At 50.5% G+C, this 18073-nt stretch overlaps 5 protein-coding genes across 5 annotated transcripts; all 5 read right to left on the reverse strand.

The window, feature by feature from the left end:
- Window positions 1–1339: 1339 nt before the first annotated feature.
- On the reverse strand, window positions 1340–2209 carry LOC138471412 (balbiani ring protein 2-like). Its single transcript, XM_069609050.1, has one exon. The coding sequence runs from the start codon at window positions 2207–2209 to the stop codon at window positions 1340–1342; it is 870 nt and encodes a 289-aa protein (XP_069465151.1).
- Window positions 2210–3149: 940 nt separating this feature from the next.
- LOC138471413 (balbiani ring protein 2-like) lies at window positions 3150–3938 on the reverse strand. Its single transcript, XM_069609051.1, has one exon. It carries the CDS (start codon window positions 3936–3938, stop codon window positions 3150–3152), a length of 789 nt encoding a protein of 262 aa, XP_069465152.1.
- A 994-nt stretch (window positions 3939–4932) lies between these two features.
- Window positions 4933–5775, reverse strand: LOC138471414 (balbiani ring protein 2-like). Its single transcript, XM_069609052.1, has one exon. It carries the CDS (start codon window positions 5773–5775, stop codon window positions 4933–4935), a length of 843 nt encoding a protein of 280 aa, XP_069465153.1.
- Window positions 5776–9821: 4046 nt separating this feature from the next.
- Window positions 9822–10691, reverse strand: LOC138471415 (MARCO-like protein). Its single transcript, XM_069609053.1, has one exon. It carries the CDS (start codon window positions 10689–10691, stop codon window positions 9822–9824), a length of 870 nt encoding a protein of 289 aa, XP_069465154.1.
- Window positions 10692–12356: 1665 nt separating this feature from the next.
- On the reverse strand, window positions 12357–14104 carry LOC138471416 (uncharacterized). Its single transcript, XM_069609054.1, has 2 exons — window positions 13578–14104; window positions 12357–12819 (listed from the first exon to the last, which is right to left on the reverse strand). The coding sequence occupies exons 1-2, from the start codon at window positions 14102–14104 to the stop codon at window positions 12357–12359; spliced, it is 990 nt and encodes a 329-aa protein (XP_069465155.1).
- Between the last annotated feature and the right edge of the window lie 3969 nt (window positions 14105–18073).

The raw sequence follows: 18073 nt of genomic DNA on the forward strand, positions 1-18073 counted from the left end.
GCTGCGCAAAAATTCCTAAAACAAAATAGTCTTTTAATATGAATGATGAGTGTGTCTGTCAGCAAATGGGCTGGGCATTTCATCCCACACAGCCATCTGTTTCCCTGGGTCAGCTTATGACCAGAGGGATTTTATGATTCTCTTTGAAATTGACAGTTTGATCTTTGAAGTGGGTGCAACAAGAACTCACACCTTTTCGTCATGCTTTAGCCAAGGATTGCCTTCTTTGAAATCCCTGCATTGCTGCGATCATGTCTGCAGAATAGTGAATATTGATGCCTCCCGCAGCATCACATTTTATTACAGGATTGTTAGAGGATAGGTGTGATATCTAGCTGGAGGTAGGGCTTTCATTGTGGAACTGGTTTTTCATGAAGTAGTTCCTCTTCACAGGTTGCAGGAGTTTTGTGGGTTAAACCTAATTTACATTTCTTTTTGTCAAACCCCACTTCATGTTTCCCTGAGATTTTCTATGTGAGCACTGATGTCTTTTTCCATTGTGGCTTTTTAAAGCTGTTTTTTTTGCAACACCTATGCAGGCCGTTTTTGGATTTTAGTGTTTACAAATCCTGTCTTGCAAGTCATTGGATTCTTTGATTTCTCCTTCTTGGGTGCATTTACATTGCTGCTGGTCCATTGATAATGACGGGTAGGCCCCTATCCCCATGGTTCTTTAATTTCACAAGAACAAAAAGAAAAAGCCAGGCCATTTTTGGTTGCAGTGTTTAAATTTTTTTGTTCATGTGAGATAGAAGCAAAATCCAGGCTGTTTTTGGTTGCAGTGTTTAACTTCTTGCCATTCGTGTGACAGGGAAAGCAAAGCAGGGCTGTTTTTAGCTGCAATATTTAAATTCTTCTGTTCATGTGAAATAAAAGCAAAAGCCAGGCCATTTTTAATTGCAGTGTTTAACTTTTTGCAATTCATGTGACAGGGAAGCACTGCCGTTTTTTTGGTTGCAGTGTTTAACTTCTTGCCACTCATGTGACAGGGAAAGTAAAGCAGGACTGTTTTTGGTTGCAGTGTTTAAATGCTGCTGTTCAGGTGAAACAGACTCTGTTTGGGGCCTGAAAATGCACCCCACAGTGGACCTGTCAGGTTGAGTATGCAGTCCTGGGTTTGGATTCTCCATGGTCTGTATGGACTTGTCAGGTTAAGTATGCAGTCCTGGTTAGGATTCTCCATGTTCTGTGTGGACTTGTCAGGTTGAGTATGCAGTCCTGGAGTAGGATTCTCCATGGTCTGTGTAGACTTGTCAGGTTGAGTATGCAGTCCTGGGTTAGGATTCTCCATGGTCTGTGTGCACTTGTCAGTTTGAGTATGCAGTCCTGTGTTAGGGTTCTAAGTGGTCTGTGTGGACCTGTCAGGTTGTGTGTGCAATCCTGGGGTAGGATTCTCCATGGTCTGTGTAGACTTGCCAGGTTGAGAATGCAGTCCTGGGTTAGGATTCTCCATGGTCTGCGTGTACTTGTCAGTTTGATTATGCAGTCCTGTGTTAGGGTTCTCTGTGGTCTGTGTGGACTTGTCAGATTGAGTATGCAGTCCTGGGTTAGGGTTCTCAGTGGTCTGTGTGGACTTGAAAGGTTGAGTATGCAGTCCTGGGTTAGGGCTCTCCATGGTCTGTGTGGACTTGTCAGGTTGAGTGTGCAGTCCTGGTTTAGGGTTTTCCATGGTCTGTGTGGACTTGTCAGGTTGAGTATGCAGACCAGGGTTAAGATTCTCTGTGGGCTGTGTGGACTTGTCAAGTTGAGTATGCAGTCCTGGGTTAGGGTTCTCTGTGGTCTGTGTGGACTTGTCAGGTTGAGTATGCAGTCCTGGGGTAGGGTTCTCAGTGGTCTGTGTGGACTTGTCAGGTTGAGTATGCAGTCCTGGTTTAGGGTTCTTTGTGGTCTGTGTGGACTTGCCAGGTTGAGTATGCAGTCCTGGGTTAGGGTTCTCCGTGGTCTGTGTACACTTGTCAGGTTGAGTATGCAGTCCTGGCTTGGGATTCTGCGTGGTCTTTATGGACTTGTCAGGTTGAGTATGCAGTCCTGGGTTAGGGTTCTCCGTGGTCTGTGTGGATTTGTCAGGTTGAGTATGCAGACCAGGGTTAAGACTCTCTGTGGTCTGTGTGGACTTGTCAAGTTGAGTATGCAGTCCTGGGTTAGGGTTCGCCGTGGTCTGTGTGGACTTGTCAGGTTGAGTATGCAGTCCTGGATTAGGGTTCTCCATGGTCTGTGTGGACTTGTCAAGTTGAGTATGCAGTCCTGGGTTAGGGTTCTCCGTAGTCTGTGTGGACTTGTCAGGTTGAGTATGCAGTCCTGGGTTAGGGTTCTCAGTGGTCTGTGTGGACTTGTCAGGTTGAGTATGCAGTCCTGGGTTAGGGTTCTTCGTAGTCTGTGTGGACTTGTCAGGTTGAGTATGCAGTCCTGGGTTAGGGTTCTCTGTGGTCTGTGTGGACTTGTCAGGTTGAGTATGCAGACCAGGGTTAAGATTCTCTGTGGTCTGTGTGGACTTGTCAAGTTGAGTATGCAGTCCTGGGTTAGGGTTCTCCATGGTCTGTGTGGACTTGTCAAGTTGAGTATGCAGTCCTGGGTTAGGGTTCTCTGTGGTCTATGTGGACATGTCGGGTTGAGTGTGCAGTCCTGGGTTAGGATTCTTCATGGTCTGTGTGGACTTGTCACGTTGAGTATGCAGTCCTGGGTTAGGGTTCTCTGTGGTCTGTGTGGACTTGTCAGGTTGAGTATGTAGTCCTGCGTTAGGGTTCTCCATGGTCTGTGTGGACTTGTCAGGTTGATTATACAGTCCTGGGATAGGGTTCTCCGTGGTCTGTGTGGACTTGTCAGGTTGAGTATGCAGTCCTGGGTTAGGGTTCTCCGTGGTCTGTCTGGGCTTGTCAGGTTGAGTATGTAGTCCTGGGTTAGGGTTCTCCATTGGTCTGTGTGGACTTGTCAGGTTGAGTATGCAGTCCTGGGTTAGGATTCTCCATGGTCTGTATGGACATGTCAGGTTGAGTATGCAGTCCTGGGTTAGTGTTCTTTGTGGTCTGTGTGGACTTGTCGGGTTGAGTATACAGTCCTGGGTTAGGGTTCTCCGTGGTCTGTGTGGACTTGTCAGGTTGAGTATGCAGTCCTGGGTTAGGGTTCTCCATGGTCTGTGTGGACTTGTCAGGTTAAGTATGCAGTCCTGGGTTAGGGTTTTCCATGGTCTGTGTGGACTTGTCAGGTTGAGTATGGAGACCAGGGTTAAGATTCTCTGTGGGCTGTGTGGACTTGTCAGTTTGATTATGCAGTCCTGTGTTAGGGTTCTCTGTGGTCTGTGTGGACTTGAAAGGTTGAGTATGCAGTCCTGGGTTAGGGCTCTCCATGGTCTGTGTGGACTTGTCAGGTTGAGTGTGCAGTCCTGGTTTAGGGTTTTCCATGGTCTGTGTGGACTTGTCAGGTTGAGTATGCAGACCAGGGTTAAGATTCTCTGTGGGCTGTGTGGACTTGTCAAGTTGAGTATGCAGTCCTGGGTTAGGGTTCTCTGTGGTCTGTGTGGACTTGTCAGGTTGAGTATGCAGTCCTGGGGTAGGGTTCTCAGTGGTCTGTGTGGACTTGTCAGGTTGAGTATGCAGTCCTGGTTTAGGGTTCTTTGTGGTCTGTGTGGACTTGCCAGGTTGAGTATGCAGTCCTGGGTTAGGGTTCTCCGTGGTCTGTGTACACTTGTCAGGTTGAGTATGCAGTCCTGGCTTGGGATTCTGCGTGGTCTTTATGGACTTGTCAGGTTGAGTATGCAGTCCTGGGTTAGGGTTCTCCGTGGTCTGTGTGGATTTGTCAGGTTGAGTATGCAGACCAGGGTTAAGACTCTCTGTGGTCTGTGTGGACTTGTCAAGTTGAGTATGCAGTCCTGGGTTAGGGTTCGCCGTGGTCTGTGTGGACTTGTCAGGTTGAGTATGCAGTCCTGGATTAGGGTTCTCCATGGTCTGTGTGGACTTGTCAAGTTGAGTATGCAGTCCTGGGTTAGGGTTCTCCGTAGTCTGTGTGGACTTGTCAGGTTGAGTATGCAGTCCTGGGTTAGGGTTCTCAGTGGTCTGTGTGGACTTGTCAGGTTGAGTATGCAGTCCTGGGTTAGGGTTCTTCGTAGTCTGTGTGGACTTGTCAGGTTGAGTATGCAGTCCTGGGTTAGGGTTCTCTGTGGTCTGTGTGGACTTGTCAGGTTGAGTATGCAGACCAGGGTTAAGATTCTCTGTGGTCTGTGTGGACTTGTCAAGTTGAGTATGCAGTCCTGGGTTAGGGTTCTCTGTGGTCTGTGTGGACTTGTCAGGTTGAGTATGCAGTCCTGGGTTAGGGTTCTCCATGGTCTGTGTGGACTTGTCAAGTTGAGTATGCAGTCCTGGGTTAGGGTTCTCTGTGGTCTATGTGGACATGTCGGGTTGAGTGTGCAGTCCTGGGTTAGGATTCTTCATGGTCTGTGTGGACTTGTCACGTTGAGTATGCAGTCCTGGGTTAGGGTTCTCTGTGGTCTGTGTGGACTTGTCAGGTTGAGTATGTAGTCCTGCGTTAGGGTTCTCCATGGTCTGTGTGGACTTGTCAGGTTGATTATACAGTCCTGGGATAGGGTTCTCCGTGGTCTGTCTGGACTTGTCAGGTTGAGTATGCAGTCCTGGGTTAGGGTTCTCCGTGGTCTGTCTGGGCTTGTCAGGTTGAGTATGTAGTCCTGGGTTAGGGTTCTCCATTGGTCTGTGTGGACTTGTCAGGTTGAGTATGCAGTCCTGGGTTAGGATTCTCCATGGTCTGTATGGACATGTCAGGTTGAGTATGCAGTCCTGGGTTAGTGTTCTTTGTGGTCTGTGTGGACTTGTCGGGTTGAGTATACAGTCCTGGGTTAGGGTTCTCCGTGGTCTGTGTGGACTTGTCAGGTTGAGTATGCAGTCCTGGGTTAGGGTTCTCCATGGTCTGTGTGGACTTGTCAGGTTAAGTATGCAGTCCTGGGTTAGGGTTTTCCATGGTCTGTGTGGACTTGTCAGGTTGAGTATGCAGACCAGGGTTAAGATTCTCTGTGGGCTGTGTGGACTTGTCAAGTTGAGTAAGCAGTCCTGGGTTAGGGTTCTCTGTGGTCTGTGTGGACTTGTCAGATTGAGTATGCAGTCCTGGGTTAGGGTTCTCAGTGGTCTGTGTGGACTTGAAAGGTTGAGTATGCAGTCCTGGGTTAGGGCTCTCCATGGTCTGTGTGGACTTGTCAGGTTGAGTGTGCAGTCCTGGTTTAGGGTTTTCCATGGTCTGTGTGGACTTGTCAGGTTGAGTATGCAGACCAGGGTTAAGATTCTCTGTTGGCTGTGTGGACTTGTCAAGTTGAGTATGCAGTCCTGGGTTAGGGTTCTCTGTGGTCTGTGTGGACTTGTCAGGTTGAGTATGCAGTCCTGGGGTAGGGTTCTCAGTGGTCTGTGTGGACTTGTCAGGTTGAGTATGCAGTCCTGGTTTAGGGTTCTTTGTGGTCTGTGTGGACTTGCCAGGTTGAGTATGCAGTCCTGGGTTAGGGTTCTCCGTGGTCTGTGTACACTTGTCAGGTTGAGTATGCAGTCCTGGCTTGGGATTCTGCGTGGTCTTTATGGACTTGTCAGGTTGAGTATGCAGTCCTGGGTTAGGGTTCTCCGTGGTCTGTGTGGATTTGTCAGGTTGAGTATGCAGACCAGGGTTAAGACTCTCTGTGGTCTGTGTGGACTTGTCAAGTTGAGTATGCAGTCCTGGGTTAGGGTTCGCCGTGGTCTGTGTGGACTTGTCAGGTTGAGTATGCAGTCCTGGATTAGGGTTCTCCATGGTCTGTGTGGACTTGTCAAGTTGAGTATGCAGTCCTGGGTTAGGGTTCTCCGTAGTCTGTGTGGACTTGTCAGGTTGAGTATGCAGTCCTGGGTTAGGGTTCTCAGTGGTCTGTGTGGACTTGTCAGGTTGAGTATGCAGTCCTGGGTTAGGGTTCTTCGTAGTCTGTGTGGACTTGTCAGGTTGAGTATGCAGTCCTGGGTTAGGATTCTCTGTGGTCTGTGTGTACTTGTCAGGTTGAGTATGCAGTCCTGGCTTTTGATTCTGCGTGGTCTTTATGGACTTGTCAGGTTGAGTATGCAGTCCTGGGTTAGGGTTCTCTGTGGTCTGTGTGGACTTGTCAGGTTGAGTATGCAGACCAGGGTTAAGATTCTCTGTGGTCTGTGTGGACTTGTCAAGTTGAGTATGCAGTCCTGGGTTAGGGTTCTCTGTGGTCTGTGTGGACTTGTCAGGTTGAGTATGCAGTCCTGGGTTAGGGTTCTCCATGGTCTGTGTGGACTTGTCAAGTTGAGTATGCAGTCCTGGGTTAGGGTTCTCTGTGGTCTATGTGGACATGTCGGGTTGAGTGTGCAGTCCTGGGTTAGGATTCTTCATGGTCTGTGTGGACTTGTCACGTTGAGTATGCAGTCCTGGGTTAGGGTTCTCTGTGGTCTGTGTGGACTTGTCAGGTTGAGTATGTAGTCCTGCGTTAGGGTTCTCCATGGTCTGTGTGGACTTGTCAGGTTGATTATACAGTCCTGGGATAGGGTTCTCCGTGGTCTGTGTGGACTTGTCAGGTTGAGTATGCAGTCCTGGGTTAGGGTTCTCCGTGGTCTGTCTGGGCTTGTCAGGTTGAGTATGTAGTCCTGGGTTAGGGTTCTCCATTGGTCTGTGTGGACTTGTCAGGTTGAGAATGCAGTCCTGGGTTAGGATTCTCCATGGTCTGTATGGACATGTCAGGTTGAGTATGCAGTCCTGGGTTAGTGTTCTTTGTGGTCTGTGTGGACTTGTCGGGTTGAGTATACAGTCCTGGGTTAGGGTTCTCCGTGGTCTGTGTGGACTTGTCAGGTTGAGTATGCAGTCCTGGGTTAGGGTTCTCCATGGTCTGTGTGGACTTGTCAGGTTAAGTATGCAGTCCTGGGTTAGGATTCTCCATGTTCTGTGTGGACTTGTCAGGTTGAGTATGCAGTCCTTGGGTAGGATTCTCCATGGTCTGTGTAGACTTGTCAGGTTGAGTATGCAGTCCTGGGTTAGGATTCTCCATGGTCTGTGTGCACTTGTCAGTTTGAGTATGCAGTCCTGTGTTAGGGTTCTAAGTGGTCTGTTTGGACCTGTCAGGTTGAGTGTGCAATCCTGGGGTAGGATTCTCAATGGTCTGTGTAGACTTGCCAGGTTGAGTATGCAGTCCTGGGTTAGGATTCTCCATGGTCTGTGTGTACTTGTCAGTTTGAGTATGCAGTCCTGTGTTAGGGTTCTCTGTGGTCTGTGTGGACTTGAAAGGTTGAGTATGCAGTCCTGGGTTAGGGTTCTCCATCGTCTGTGTGTACTTGTCAGGTTGAGTGTGCAGTCCTGGTTTAGGGTTCTCCATGGTCTGTGTGGACTTGTCAGGTTGAGTATGCAGACCAGGGTTAAGATTCTCTGTGGTCTGTGTGGACTTGTCAAGTTGAGTATGCAGTCCTGGGTTAGGGTTCTCCGTGGTCTGTGTGGACTTATCAGGTTGAGTATGCAGTCCTGGGTTAGGGTTCTGAGTGGTCTGTGTGGACTTGTCAGGTTGAGAATACAGTCCTGGTTTAGGGTTCTTTGTGGTCTGTGCGGACTTGTCAGGTTGAGTATGCAGTCCTGGGTTTGGATTCTCGGTGGTCTGTGTGCACTTGTCAGGTTGAGTATGCAGTCCTGGCTTGGGATTCTGCGTGGTCTTTATGGACTTGTCAGGTTGAGTATGCAGTCCTGGGTTAGGGTTCTCCGTGGTCTGTGTGGACTTGTCAGGTTGAGTATGCAGACCAGGGTTACGATTCTCTGTGGTCTGTGTGGACTTGTCAAGTTGAGTATGCAGTCCTGGGTTAGGGTTCGCCGTGGTCTGTGTGGACTTGTCAGGTTGAGTATGCAGTCCTGGATTAGGGTTCTCCATGGTCTGTTTGGACTTGTCAAGTTGAGTATGCAGTCCTGGGTTAGGGTTCTCCGTAGTCTGTGTGGACTTGTCAGGTTGAGTATGCAGTCCTGGGTTAGGGTTCTCAGTGGTCTGTGTGGACTTGTCAGGTTGAGTGTGCAGTCCTGGTTTAGGGTTTTCCGTGGTCTGTGTGGACTTGTCAGGTTGAGTATGCAGACCAGGGTTAAGATTCTCTGTGGGCTGTGTGGACTTGTCAAGTTGAGTATGCAGTCCTGGGTTAGGGTTTTCTGTGGTCTGTGTGGACTTGTCAGGTTGAGTATGCAGTCCTGGGGTAGGGTTCTCAGTGGTCTGTGTGGACTTGTCAGGTTGAGTATGCAGTCCTGGTTTAGGGTTCTTTGTGGTCTGTGTGGACTTGCCAGGTTGAGTATGCAGTCCCGGGTTTGGATTCTCCGTGGTCTGTGTACACTTGTCAGGTTGAGTATGCAGTCCTGGCTTGGGATTCTGCGTGGTCTTTATAGACTTGTCAGGTTGAGTATGCAGTCCTGGGTTAGGGTTCTCCATGGTCTGTGTGGATTTGTCAGGTTGAGTATGCAGACCAGGGTTAAGACTCTCTGTGGTCTGTGTGGACTTGTCAAGTTGAGTATGCAGTCCTGGGTTAGGGTTCGCCGTGGTCTGTGTGGACTTGTCAGGTTGAGTATGCAGTCCTGGATTAGGGTTCTCCATGGTCTGTGTGGACTTGTCAAGTTGAGTATGCAGTCCTGGGTTAGGGTTCTCCGTAGTCTGTGTGGACTTGTCAGGTTGAGTATGCAGTCCTGGGTTAGGGTTCTCAGTGGTCTGTGTGGACTTGTCAGGTTGAGTATGCAGTCCTGGGTTAGGATTCTCTGTGGTGTGTGTGTACTTGTCAGGTTGAGTATGCAGTCCTGGCTTTTGATTCTGCGTGGTCTTTATGGACTTGTCAGGTTGAGTATGCAGTCCTGGGTTAGGGTTCTCTGTGGTCTGTGTGGACTTGTCAGGTTGAGTATGCAGACCAGGGTTAAGATTCTCTGTGGTCTGTGTGGACTTGTCAAGTTGAGTATGCAGTCCTGGGTTAGGGTTCTCTGTGGTCTGTGTGGACTTGTCAGGTTGAGTATGCAGTCCTGGGTTAGGGTTCTCCATGGTCTGTGTGGACTTGTCAAGTTGAGTATGCAGTCCTGGGTTAGGGTTCTCTGTGGTCTATGTGGACATGTCTGGTTGATTGTGCAGTCCTGGGTTAGGATTCTTCATGGTCTGTGTGGACTTGTCACGTTGAGTATGCAGTCCTGGGTTAGGGTTCTCTGTGGTCTGTGTGGACTTGTCAGGTTGAGTATGTAGTCCTGCGTTAGGGTTCTCCATGGTCTGTGTGGACTTGTCAGGTTGATTATACAGTCCTGGGATAGGGTTCTCCGTGGTCTGTGTGGACTTGTCAGGTTGAGTATGCAGTCCTGGGTTAGGGTTCTCCGTGGTCTGTCTGGGCTTGTCAGGTTGAGTATGTAGTCCTGGGTTAGGGTTCTCCATTGGTCTGTGTGGACTTGTCAGGTTGAGTATGCAGTCCTGGATTAGGATTCTCCATGGTCTGTATGGACATGTCAGGTTGAGTATGCAGTCCTGGGTTAGTGTTCTTTGTGGTCTGTGTGGACTTGTCGGGTTGAGTATACAGTCCTGGGTTAGGGTTCTCCGTGGTCTGTGTGGACTTGTCAGGTTGAGTATGCAGTCCTGGGTTAGGGTTCTCCATGGTCTGTGTGGACTTGTCAGGTTAAGTATGCAGTCCTGGGTTAGGATTCTCCATGTTCTGTGTGGACTTGTCAGGTTGAGTATGCAGTCCTGGGGTAGGATTCTCCATGGTCTGTGTAGACTTGTCAGGTTGAGTATGCAGTCCTGGGTTAGGATTCTCCATGGTCTGTGTGCACTTGTCAGTTTGAGTATGCAGTCCTGTGTTAGGGTTCTAAGTGGTCTGTTTGGACCTGTCAGGTTGAGTGTGCAATCCTGGGGTAGGATTCTCCATGGTCTGTGTAGACTTGCCAGGTTGAGTATGCAGTCCTGTGTTAGGGTTCTCTGTGGTCTGTGTGGACTTGAAAGGTTGAGTATGCAGTCCTGGGTTAGGGTTCTCCATCGTCTGTGTGTACTTGTCAGGTTGAGTGTGCAGTCCTGGTTTAGGGTTCTCCATGGTCTGTGTGGACTTGTCAGGTTGAGTATGCAGACCAGGGTTAAGATTCTCTGTGGTCTGTGTGGACTTGTCAAGTTGAGTATGCAGTCCTGGGTTAGGGTTCTCCGTGGTCTGTGTGGACTTGTCAGGTTGAGTATGCAGTCCTGGGTTAGGGTTCTCAGTGGTCTGTGTGGACTTGTCAGGTTGAGAATACAGTCCTGGTTTAGGGTTCTTTGTGGTCTGTGCGGACTTGTCAGGTTGAGTATGCAGTCCTGGGTTTGGATTCTCGGTGGTCTGTGTGCACTTGTCAGGTTGAGTATGCAGACCAGGGTTACGATTCTCTGTGGTCTGTGTGGACTTGTCAAGTTGAGTATGCAGTCCTGGGTTAGGGTTCTCTGTGGTCTGTGTGGACTTGTCAGGTTGAGTATGCAGTCCTGGGTTAGGGTTCTCCGTGGCCTGTGTGGACTTGTCAGGTTGAGTATGCAGACCAGGGTTACGATTCTCTGTGGTCTGTGTGGACTTGTCAAGTTGAGTATGCAGTCCTGGGTTAGGGTTCTCTGTGGTCTGTGTGGACTTGTCAGGTTGAGTATGCAGTCCTGGGTTAGGGTTCTCCGTGGTCTGTCTGGACTTGTCAGGTTGAGTATGTAGTCCTGGGTTAGGGTTCTCCATTGGTCTGTTTGGACTTGTCAGGTTGAGTATGCAGTCCTGGGTTAGGATTCTCCATGGTCTGTATGGACATGTCAGGTTGAGTATGCAGTCCTGGGTTAGTGTTCTTTGTGGTCTGTGTGGACTTGTCGGGTTGAGTATACAGTCCTGGGTTAGGGTTCTCCGTGGTCTGTGTGGACTTGTCAGGTTGAGTATGCAGTCCTGGGTTAGGGTTCTCCGTGGTCTGTGTGGACTTGTCAGGTTGAGTATGCAGTCCTGGGTTAGGGTTCTTTGTGGTCTGTGTGGACTTGTCGGGTTGAGTATACAGTCCTGGGTTAGGGTTCCCCGTGGTCTGTGTGGACTTGTCAGGTTGAGTATGTAGTCCTGGGTTAGGGTTCTCCATGGTCTGTGTGGACTTGTCAGGTTGATTGTGCAGTTCTGGTTAAGGGTTCTTTGTGGTCTGTGTGGACTTGTCAGGTTGAGTATGCAGTCCTGGGTTAGGATTCTCCGTGGTCTGTGTGTACTTGTCAGGTTGAGTATGCAGTCCTGGCTTGGGATTCTGCGTGGTCTTTATGGACTTGTGAGGTTGAGTATGCAGTCCTGGGTTAGGGTTCTCCGTGGTCTGTGTGGACTTGTCAGCTTGAGTGTGCTGTCATGGGTTAGGGTTCTCTGTGGTCTGTGTGTACTTGTCAGGTTGAGTGTGCTGTCCTGGGTTAGGGTTCTCTTTGGTCTGTGTGCACTTGTCAGGTTGAGTATGCAGTCCTGGGTTAGGGTTCTCTGTGGTCTGTGTGGACTTGTCAGGTTGAGTATGCAGTCCTGGGTTAGGGTTCTCTGTGGTCTGTGTGGACCTGTCGGGTTGAGTATGCAGTCCTGGGTTAGGGTTCTTCATGGTCTGTGTGGACTTGTCAGGTTGAGTATGCAGTCGTGGGTTAGGGTTCTTTGTGGTCTGTGTGGACTTGTCAGTTTGAGTTTGCAGTCCTGCGTAAGGCTTCTTCGTGGTCTGTGTGGACTTGTCAGGTTGAGTATGCAGTCCTGGGTTAGGGTTCTCCATGGTCTGTGTGGACTTGTCAGTTTGAGTATGCAGTCCTGGGTTAGGGTTCTCTCTCAGTGGTCTGTGTGGACTTGTCAGGTTGAGTATGCAGTCCTGGGTTAGGGTTCTCTGTGGTCTGTGTGGACTTGTGAGGTTGAGTGTGCTGTCCTGGGTTAGGGTTCTCCGTGGTCTGTGTGGACTTGTCAGGTTGAGTGTGCTGTCCTGGGTTAGGGTTCTCTGTGGTTTGTGTTGCCTTGTCAGGTTGAGTATGCACTCCTGGGTTAGGGTTCTCCATGGTCTCTGTGGACTTGTCAGGTTGAGTATGCAGTCCTGGGTTAGGGTTCTCCGTGGTCTGTTTGGACTTGCCAGGTTGAGTATGCAGACCAGGGTTAAGATTCTCTGTGGTCTGTGTTGACTTGTCGGGTTGAGTATGCAGTCCTGGGTTAGGGTTCTTCATGGTCTGTGTGGACTTGTCAGGTTGAGTATGCAGTCGTGGGTTAGGGTTCTTTGTGGTCTGTGTGGACTTGTCAGGTTGAGTTTGCAGTCCTGAGTAAGGCTTCTTCGTGGTCTGTGTGGACTTGTCAGGTTGAGTATGCAGTCCTGGGTTAGGGTTCTCCATGGTCTGTGTGGACTTGTCAGTTTGAGTATGCATTCCTGGGTTAGGGTTCTCTCTCAGTGGTCTGTGTGGACTTGTCAGGTTGAGTATGCAGTCCTGGGTTATGGTTCTCCGTGGTCTGTGTGGACGTGTCAGGTTGAGTATGCTGTCCTTGGTTAGGATTCTTTATGGTCTGTGTGCACTTGTCAGGTTGAGTATGCAGTCCCGGGTTAAGATTCTCTGTGGTCTGTGTGCACTTGTCGGGTTGGGTATGCAGTCCTGGGTTTGGATTCTCCGTGGTCTGTGTGGACTTGTCAGGTTGAGCATGCAGTCCTGGGTTAGGGTTCTTCATGGTCTGTGCGGACCTGTCAGGTTGAGTGTGCAGTCCTGGGTTAGGGTTCTTCATGGCCTGTGTGAACTTGTCAGGTTGAGTATGCAGTCCTGGGTTAGGGTTCTCCGTCGTCTGTGTGGACTTGTCAGGTTCAGTATGTAGTCCTGGGTTAGGGTTCTTCGTGGTCTGTGTGGACCTGTCAGGTTGAGTATGCAGTCCTGGGTTAGGGTTCTCCGTCGTCTGTGTGGACTTGTCAGGTTGAGTATGCAGTCCTGGATTCGGGTTCTACATGGTCTATGGGGACTTGTCAGGTTGAGTATGCAGTCCGGGTTAGGGTTCTCCTCAGTCTGTATGAACTTGTCAGGTTGAGTATGCAGTCCTGGGTTAGGGTTATCCATGGTCTGTGTGGACTTGTCAGTTGAGTGTGCAGTCCTGGCTTAGGGTTCTCTGTGGTCTGTGTGGACTTTTCAGGTTGAGTGTGCAGTCCTGGGGTAGGGTTCTTCATGGTCTGTGTGGACTTGTCAGGTTGAGTATGTAGTCCTGGGTTAGGATTCTCCATGGTCTGTGTGGACTTGTCTGGTTGAGTATGCAGTCCTGGGTTAGGGTTCTCCGTGGTCTGTGTGGACTTGTCAGGTTGGGTATGCAGTCCTGGGTTAGGGTTCTCCGTGGTCTGTGTGGACTTGTCAGGTTGGGTATGCAGTCCTGGGTTAGAGTTCTCCATGGTCTGTGTGGACTTGTCAGGTTGAGTATGCAGTCGTGGGTTAGGGTTCTTTGTGGTCTGTGTGGACTTGTCAGGTTGGGTTTGCAGTCCTGAGTAAGGCTTCTTCGTGGTCTGTGTGGACTTGTCAGGTTGAGTATGCAGTCCTGGGTTAGGGTTCTCCATGGTCTGTGTGGACTTGTCAGTTTGAGTATGCAGTCCTGGGTTAGGGTTCTCTCTCAGTGGTCTGTGTGGACTTGTCAGGTTGAGTATGCAGTCCTGGGTTAGGGTTCTCTGTGGTCTGTGTGGACTTGTGAGGTTGAGTGTGCTGTCCTGGGTTAGGGTTCTCCGTGGTCTGTGTGGACTTGTCAGGTTGAGTGTGCTGTCCTGGGTTAGGGTTCTCTGTGGTTTGTGTGGACTTGTCAGGTTGAGTATGCAGTCCTGGGTTAGGGTTCTCCATGGTCTCTGTGGACTTGTCAGGTTGAGTATGCAGTCCTGGGTTAGGGTTCTCCGTGGTCTGTTTGGACTTGCCAGGTTGAGTATGCAGACCAGGGTTAAGATTCTCTGTGGTCTGAGTTGACTTGTCGGGTTGAGTATGCAGTCCTGGGTTAGGGTTCTTCATGGTCTGTGTGGACTTGTCAGGTTGAGTATGCAGTCGTGGGTTAGGGTTCTTTGTGGTCTGTGTGGACTTGTCAGGTTGAGTTTGCAGTCCTGAGTAAGGCTTCTTCGTGGTCTGTGTGGACTTGTCAGGTTGAGTATGCAGTCCTGGGTTAGGGTTCTCCATGGTCTGTGTGGACTTGTCAGTTTGAGTATGCAGTCCTGGGTTAGGGTTCTCTCTCAGTGGTCTGTGTGGACTTGTCAGGTTGAGTATGCAGTCCTGGGTTAGGGTTCTCCGTGGTCTGTGTGGACGTGTCAGGTTGAGTATGCTGTCCTTGGTTAGGATTCTTTATGGTCTGTGTGCACTTGTCAGGTTGAGTATGCAGTCCCGGGTTAGGATTCTCTGTGGTCTGTGTGCACTTGTCGGGTTGGGTATGCAGTCCTGGGTTTGGATTCTCCGTGGTCTGTGTGGACTTGTCAGGTTGAGCATGCAGTCCTGGGTTAGGGTTCTTCATGGTCTGTGCGGACCTGTCAGGTTGAGTGTGCAGTCCTGGGTTAGGGTTCTTCATGGTCTGTGTGAACTTGTCAGGTTGAGTATGCAGTCCTGGGTTAGGGTTCTCCGTCGTCTGTGTGGACTTGTCAGGTTCAGTATGTAGTCCTGGGTTAGGGTTCTTCGTGGTCTGTGTGGACCTGTCAGGTTGAGTATGCAGTCCTGGGTTAGGGTTCTCCGTCGTCTGTGTGGACTTGTCAGGTTGAGTATGCAGTCCTGGATTCGGGTTCTACATGGTCTATGGGGACTTGTCAGGTTGAGTATGCAGTCCGGGTTAGGGTTCTCCTCAGTCTGTATGAACTTGTCAGGTTGAGTATGCAGTCCTGGGTTAGGGTTATCCATGGTCTGTGTGGACTTGTCAGTTGAGTGTGCAGTCCTGGCTTAGGGTTCTCCGTGGTCTGTGTGGACTTTTCAGGTTGAGTGTGCAGTCCTGGGGTAGGGTTCTTCATGGTCTGTGTGGACTTGTCAGGTTGAGTATGTAGTCCTGGGTTAGGATTCTCCATGGTCTGTGTGGACTTGTCTGGTTGAGTATGCAGTCCTGGGTTAGGGTTCTCCGTGGTCTGTGGACTTGTCAGGTTGGGTATGCAGTCCTGGGTTAGGGTTCTCCGTGGTCTGTGTGGACTTGTCAGGTTGGGTATGCAGTCCTGGGTTAGAGTTCTCCATGGTCTGTGTGGACTTGTCATGTTGAGTGTGCAGTCCTGGGTTAGGGTTCTTCATGGTCTGTGTGGACTTGTCAGGTTGAGTATGTAGTCCTGGGTTAGGATTCTCCGTGGTCTGTGTGGACTTGTCTGGTTGAGTATGCAGTCCTGGGTTAGGGTTCTCCGTGGTCTGTGTGGACTTGTCAGGTTGGGTATGTAGTCCTGGGTTAGGGTTCTCCGTGGTCTGTGTGGACTTGTCAGGTTGGGTATGTAGTCCTGGGTTAGGGTTCTCCGTGGTCTGTGTGGACTTGTCAGGTTGGGTATGCAGTCCTGGGTTAGAGTTCTCCATGGTCTGTGTGGACTTGTCATGTTGAGTGTGCAGTCCTGGGTTAGGGTTCTTCATCGTCTGTTTGGACTTGTCAGGTTGAGTGTGCAGTCTTGGGTTGGGATTCTATTGGTGGCTGCTGATGCTTCCAGCTCTCTTTTGGGACAGAAGTTATATTGGCGGCTGCCGCTGCTTCAGGCTTCTTTTGGGATAGAAGTTATGTTGGCGGCTGCTGCTGCTTCCAGCTCCCTTTTGGGATAGAAGTTATATTGACGGCTTGCTGCTTTTGGGATAGAAGTTATATTGGTGGCTTATTGGAGGCTGCCACTGCTTCCAGCTCCATTTTGGGATTTCATTACTTTGTTTTTTGTGCTGTTTATCTTTAGAGAACATGAGCTACTTGTCAGCTGGACTGAGGTTGGGGGCTGGGGGTGTGTTGGGGGAATCTCTTGCAAGCGGTATACAATTCCAGGACTTTCATTGGAATTTTCCTTCTGAGGGATTGGACGCACACTGCAAGAGGTTGCAGAACTCAGTAGAGGTCCTGAAAAGTGACAGTGGGGTCACCAAAATCATCTCAGTACTAGGTGGGCAAGCAAAGGGCAGATGTCCCCACAAACTAAGAGAGAGAGATTTACTGAATTGGGGGTTCCTTTTGACTGTGACACAATTAGGCCCATGCTTGAGCTTAGACAGGCTGTCTTCATTACATGCTACTGTTACACAGCGAAATGATGGCGATTGTATTGACTGTGTAGGAAGGAATGGCAGAAAGGTCCTGAGCATGTACATTCCACAAGGACCCCCGAGACCTCCATACATGTGAACCTGGCCCAAAGGATGAGCCCTCAGAATTAGCGGACATGTCCCGGCCGTTCCTTCACGGTGGCCGCCACCTTTTCTGTTCAGCGTTCAACTGCTTGTTCCAGGTGCAGGGTGAGGATGGAAGTTTCCAGGTGCAGGGTGAGGATGGAAGATCCCAGGTGGAGGGTGAGGATGGAAGATCCCAGGTGCAGGGTGAGGATGGAAGATTCCAGGTGCAGGGTGAGGATGGGAGATTCCAGGTGCAGGGTGAGGATGGAAGATTCCGGGTGCAGGGTGAGGATGGAAGATTCCGGGTGCAGGGTGAGGTTGGAAAATTCCAGGTGCAGGGTGAGGATGGAAGATTCCAGGTGCAGGGTGAAGATGGAAGATTCCAGGTGCAGGGTGAAGATGGAAGATTCCCGGTGCAGGGTGGGGATGGAAGATTCCGGGTGCAGGGTGAGGATGGAAGATTCCGGGTGCAGGGTGAGTTTGGAAGATTCCATGTGCAGGGTGAGGATGGAAGATTCCAGGTGCAGGGTGAGGATGGGAGATTCCAGGTGCAGGGTGAAGATGGAAGATTCCGGGTGCAGGGTGAGGATGGAAGATTCCAGGTGCAGGGTGAGGATGGAAGATTCCGGGTGCAGGGTGAGTTTGGAAGATTCCATGTGCAGGGTGAGGATGGAAGATTCCGGGTGCAGGGTGAGGATGGGAGATTCCAGGTGCAGGGTGAGGATGGAAGATTCCAGGTGCAGGGTGAGGATGGAAGATTTCAGGTGCAGGGTGAGGATGGGAGATTCCAGGTGCAGGGTGAAAATTAAAGATTCTGGGTGCAGAGTGAGGATGGAAGATTCCGGGTGCCGGGTGATGATGGAAGATTCCGGGTGCAGGGTGAGGATGGAATATTCCAGGTGCAGGGTGAAGATGAAAGATTCCAGGTGCAGTGTGAGGATGGAAGATTCCATGTGCAGGGTGAACATGAAAGATTCCAGGTGCAGGGTGATGATGGAAGATTCCAGGTGCAGGGTGAAGATGAAAGATTCCAGGTGCAGGGTGAGGATGGAAGATTCCGGGTGCAGGGTGAGGATGGAAAATTCCGGGTGCAGGGTGAGGATGGGAGATTCCAGGTGCAGGGTGAGGATGGAAGATTCCGGGTGCAGGGTGAGGATGGGAGATTCCAGGTGCAGGGTGAGGATGGAAGATTCCAGGTGCAGGGTGAGGATGGAAGATTCCAGGTGCAGGGTGAGGATGGAAGATTCCGGGTGCAGAGTGACGATGGAAGATTCCGGGTGCAGGGTGAGCATGGAAGATTCCAGGTGGAGGGTGAGGATGGAAGTTTCCGGGTGCAGGGTGAGGATGGAAGATTCCGGGTGCAGGGTGAGGATGGAAGATTCTGGGTGCAGGGTGAGGATGGAAGATTCCAGGTGCAGGGTGAAAATGAAAGATTCCGGGTGCAGGGTGAGGATGGAAGATTCCAGGTGCAGGGTGAGGACGGAAGATTCCGGGTGCAGAGTGAGGATGGAAGATTCCGGGTGCAGGGTGAGCATGGAAGATTCCAGGTGGAGGGTGAGGATGGAAGATTCCAGGTGCAGGGTGAGGATGGAAGATTCCAGGTGCAGGGTGAGGATGGAAGATTCCGGGTGCAGGGTGAGTTTGGAAGATTCCATGTGCAGGGTGAGGATGGAAGATTCCAGGTGCAGGGTGAGGATGGAAGATTCCAGGTGCAGGGTGAAGATGAAAGATTCCGGGTGCAGGGTGAGGATGGAAGATTCCGGGTGCTGGGTGAGGATGGAAGATTCCGGGTGCAGGGTGAGGATGGGAGATTCCGGGTGCAGGGTGAGG

The sequence above is a fragment of the Ambystoma mexicanum genome, chromosome 8 (genome assembly GCF_040938575.1).
Source record: "Ambystoma mexicanum isolate Mex_15411 chromosome 8, UKY_AmexF1_1, whole genome shotgun sequence".
Classification (NCBI taxonomy): Eukaryota; Metazoa; Chordata; class Amphibia; order Caudata; family Ambystomatidae; genus Ambystoma; species Ambystoma mexicanum.

Bases quoted from the DNA above. Each gene is read 5' to 3' on its own strand.
- LOC138471412 (XM_069609050.1), bottom strand. From the start codon at position 2,209: ATGGAGAACCCTAATCCAGGACTGCATACTCAACCTGACAAGTCCACA.
- LOC138471413 (XM_069609051.1), bottom strand. From the start codon at position 3,938: ATGGAGAACCCTAATCCAGGACTGCATACTCAACCTGACAAGTCCACA.
- LOC138471414 (XM_069609052.1), bottom strand. From the start codon at position 5,775: ATGGAGAACCCTAATCCAGGACTGCATACTCAACCTGACAAGTCCACA.
- LOC138471415 (XM_069609053.1), bottom strand. From the start codon at position 10,691: ATGGAGAACCCTAACCCAGGACTACATACTCAACCTGACAAGTCCAGA.
- LOC138471416 (XM_069609054.1), bottom strand. From the start codon at position 14,104: ATGGAGAACCCTAACCCAGGACTGCATACTCAACCTGACAAGTCCACA. The intron at 12,820-13,577 runs GTCCACACAGAC...TCAACCTGACAG, and splicing joins CTGCATACTCAACCTGACAA to GTCCACACAGACCACGAAGA.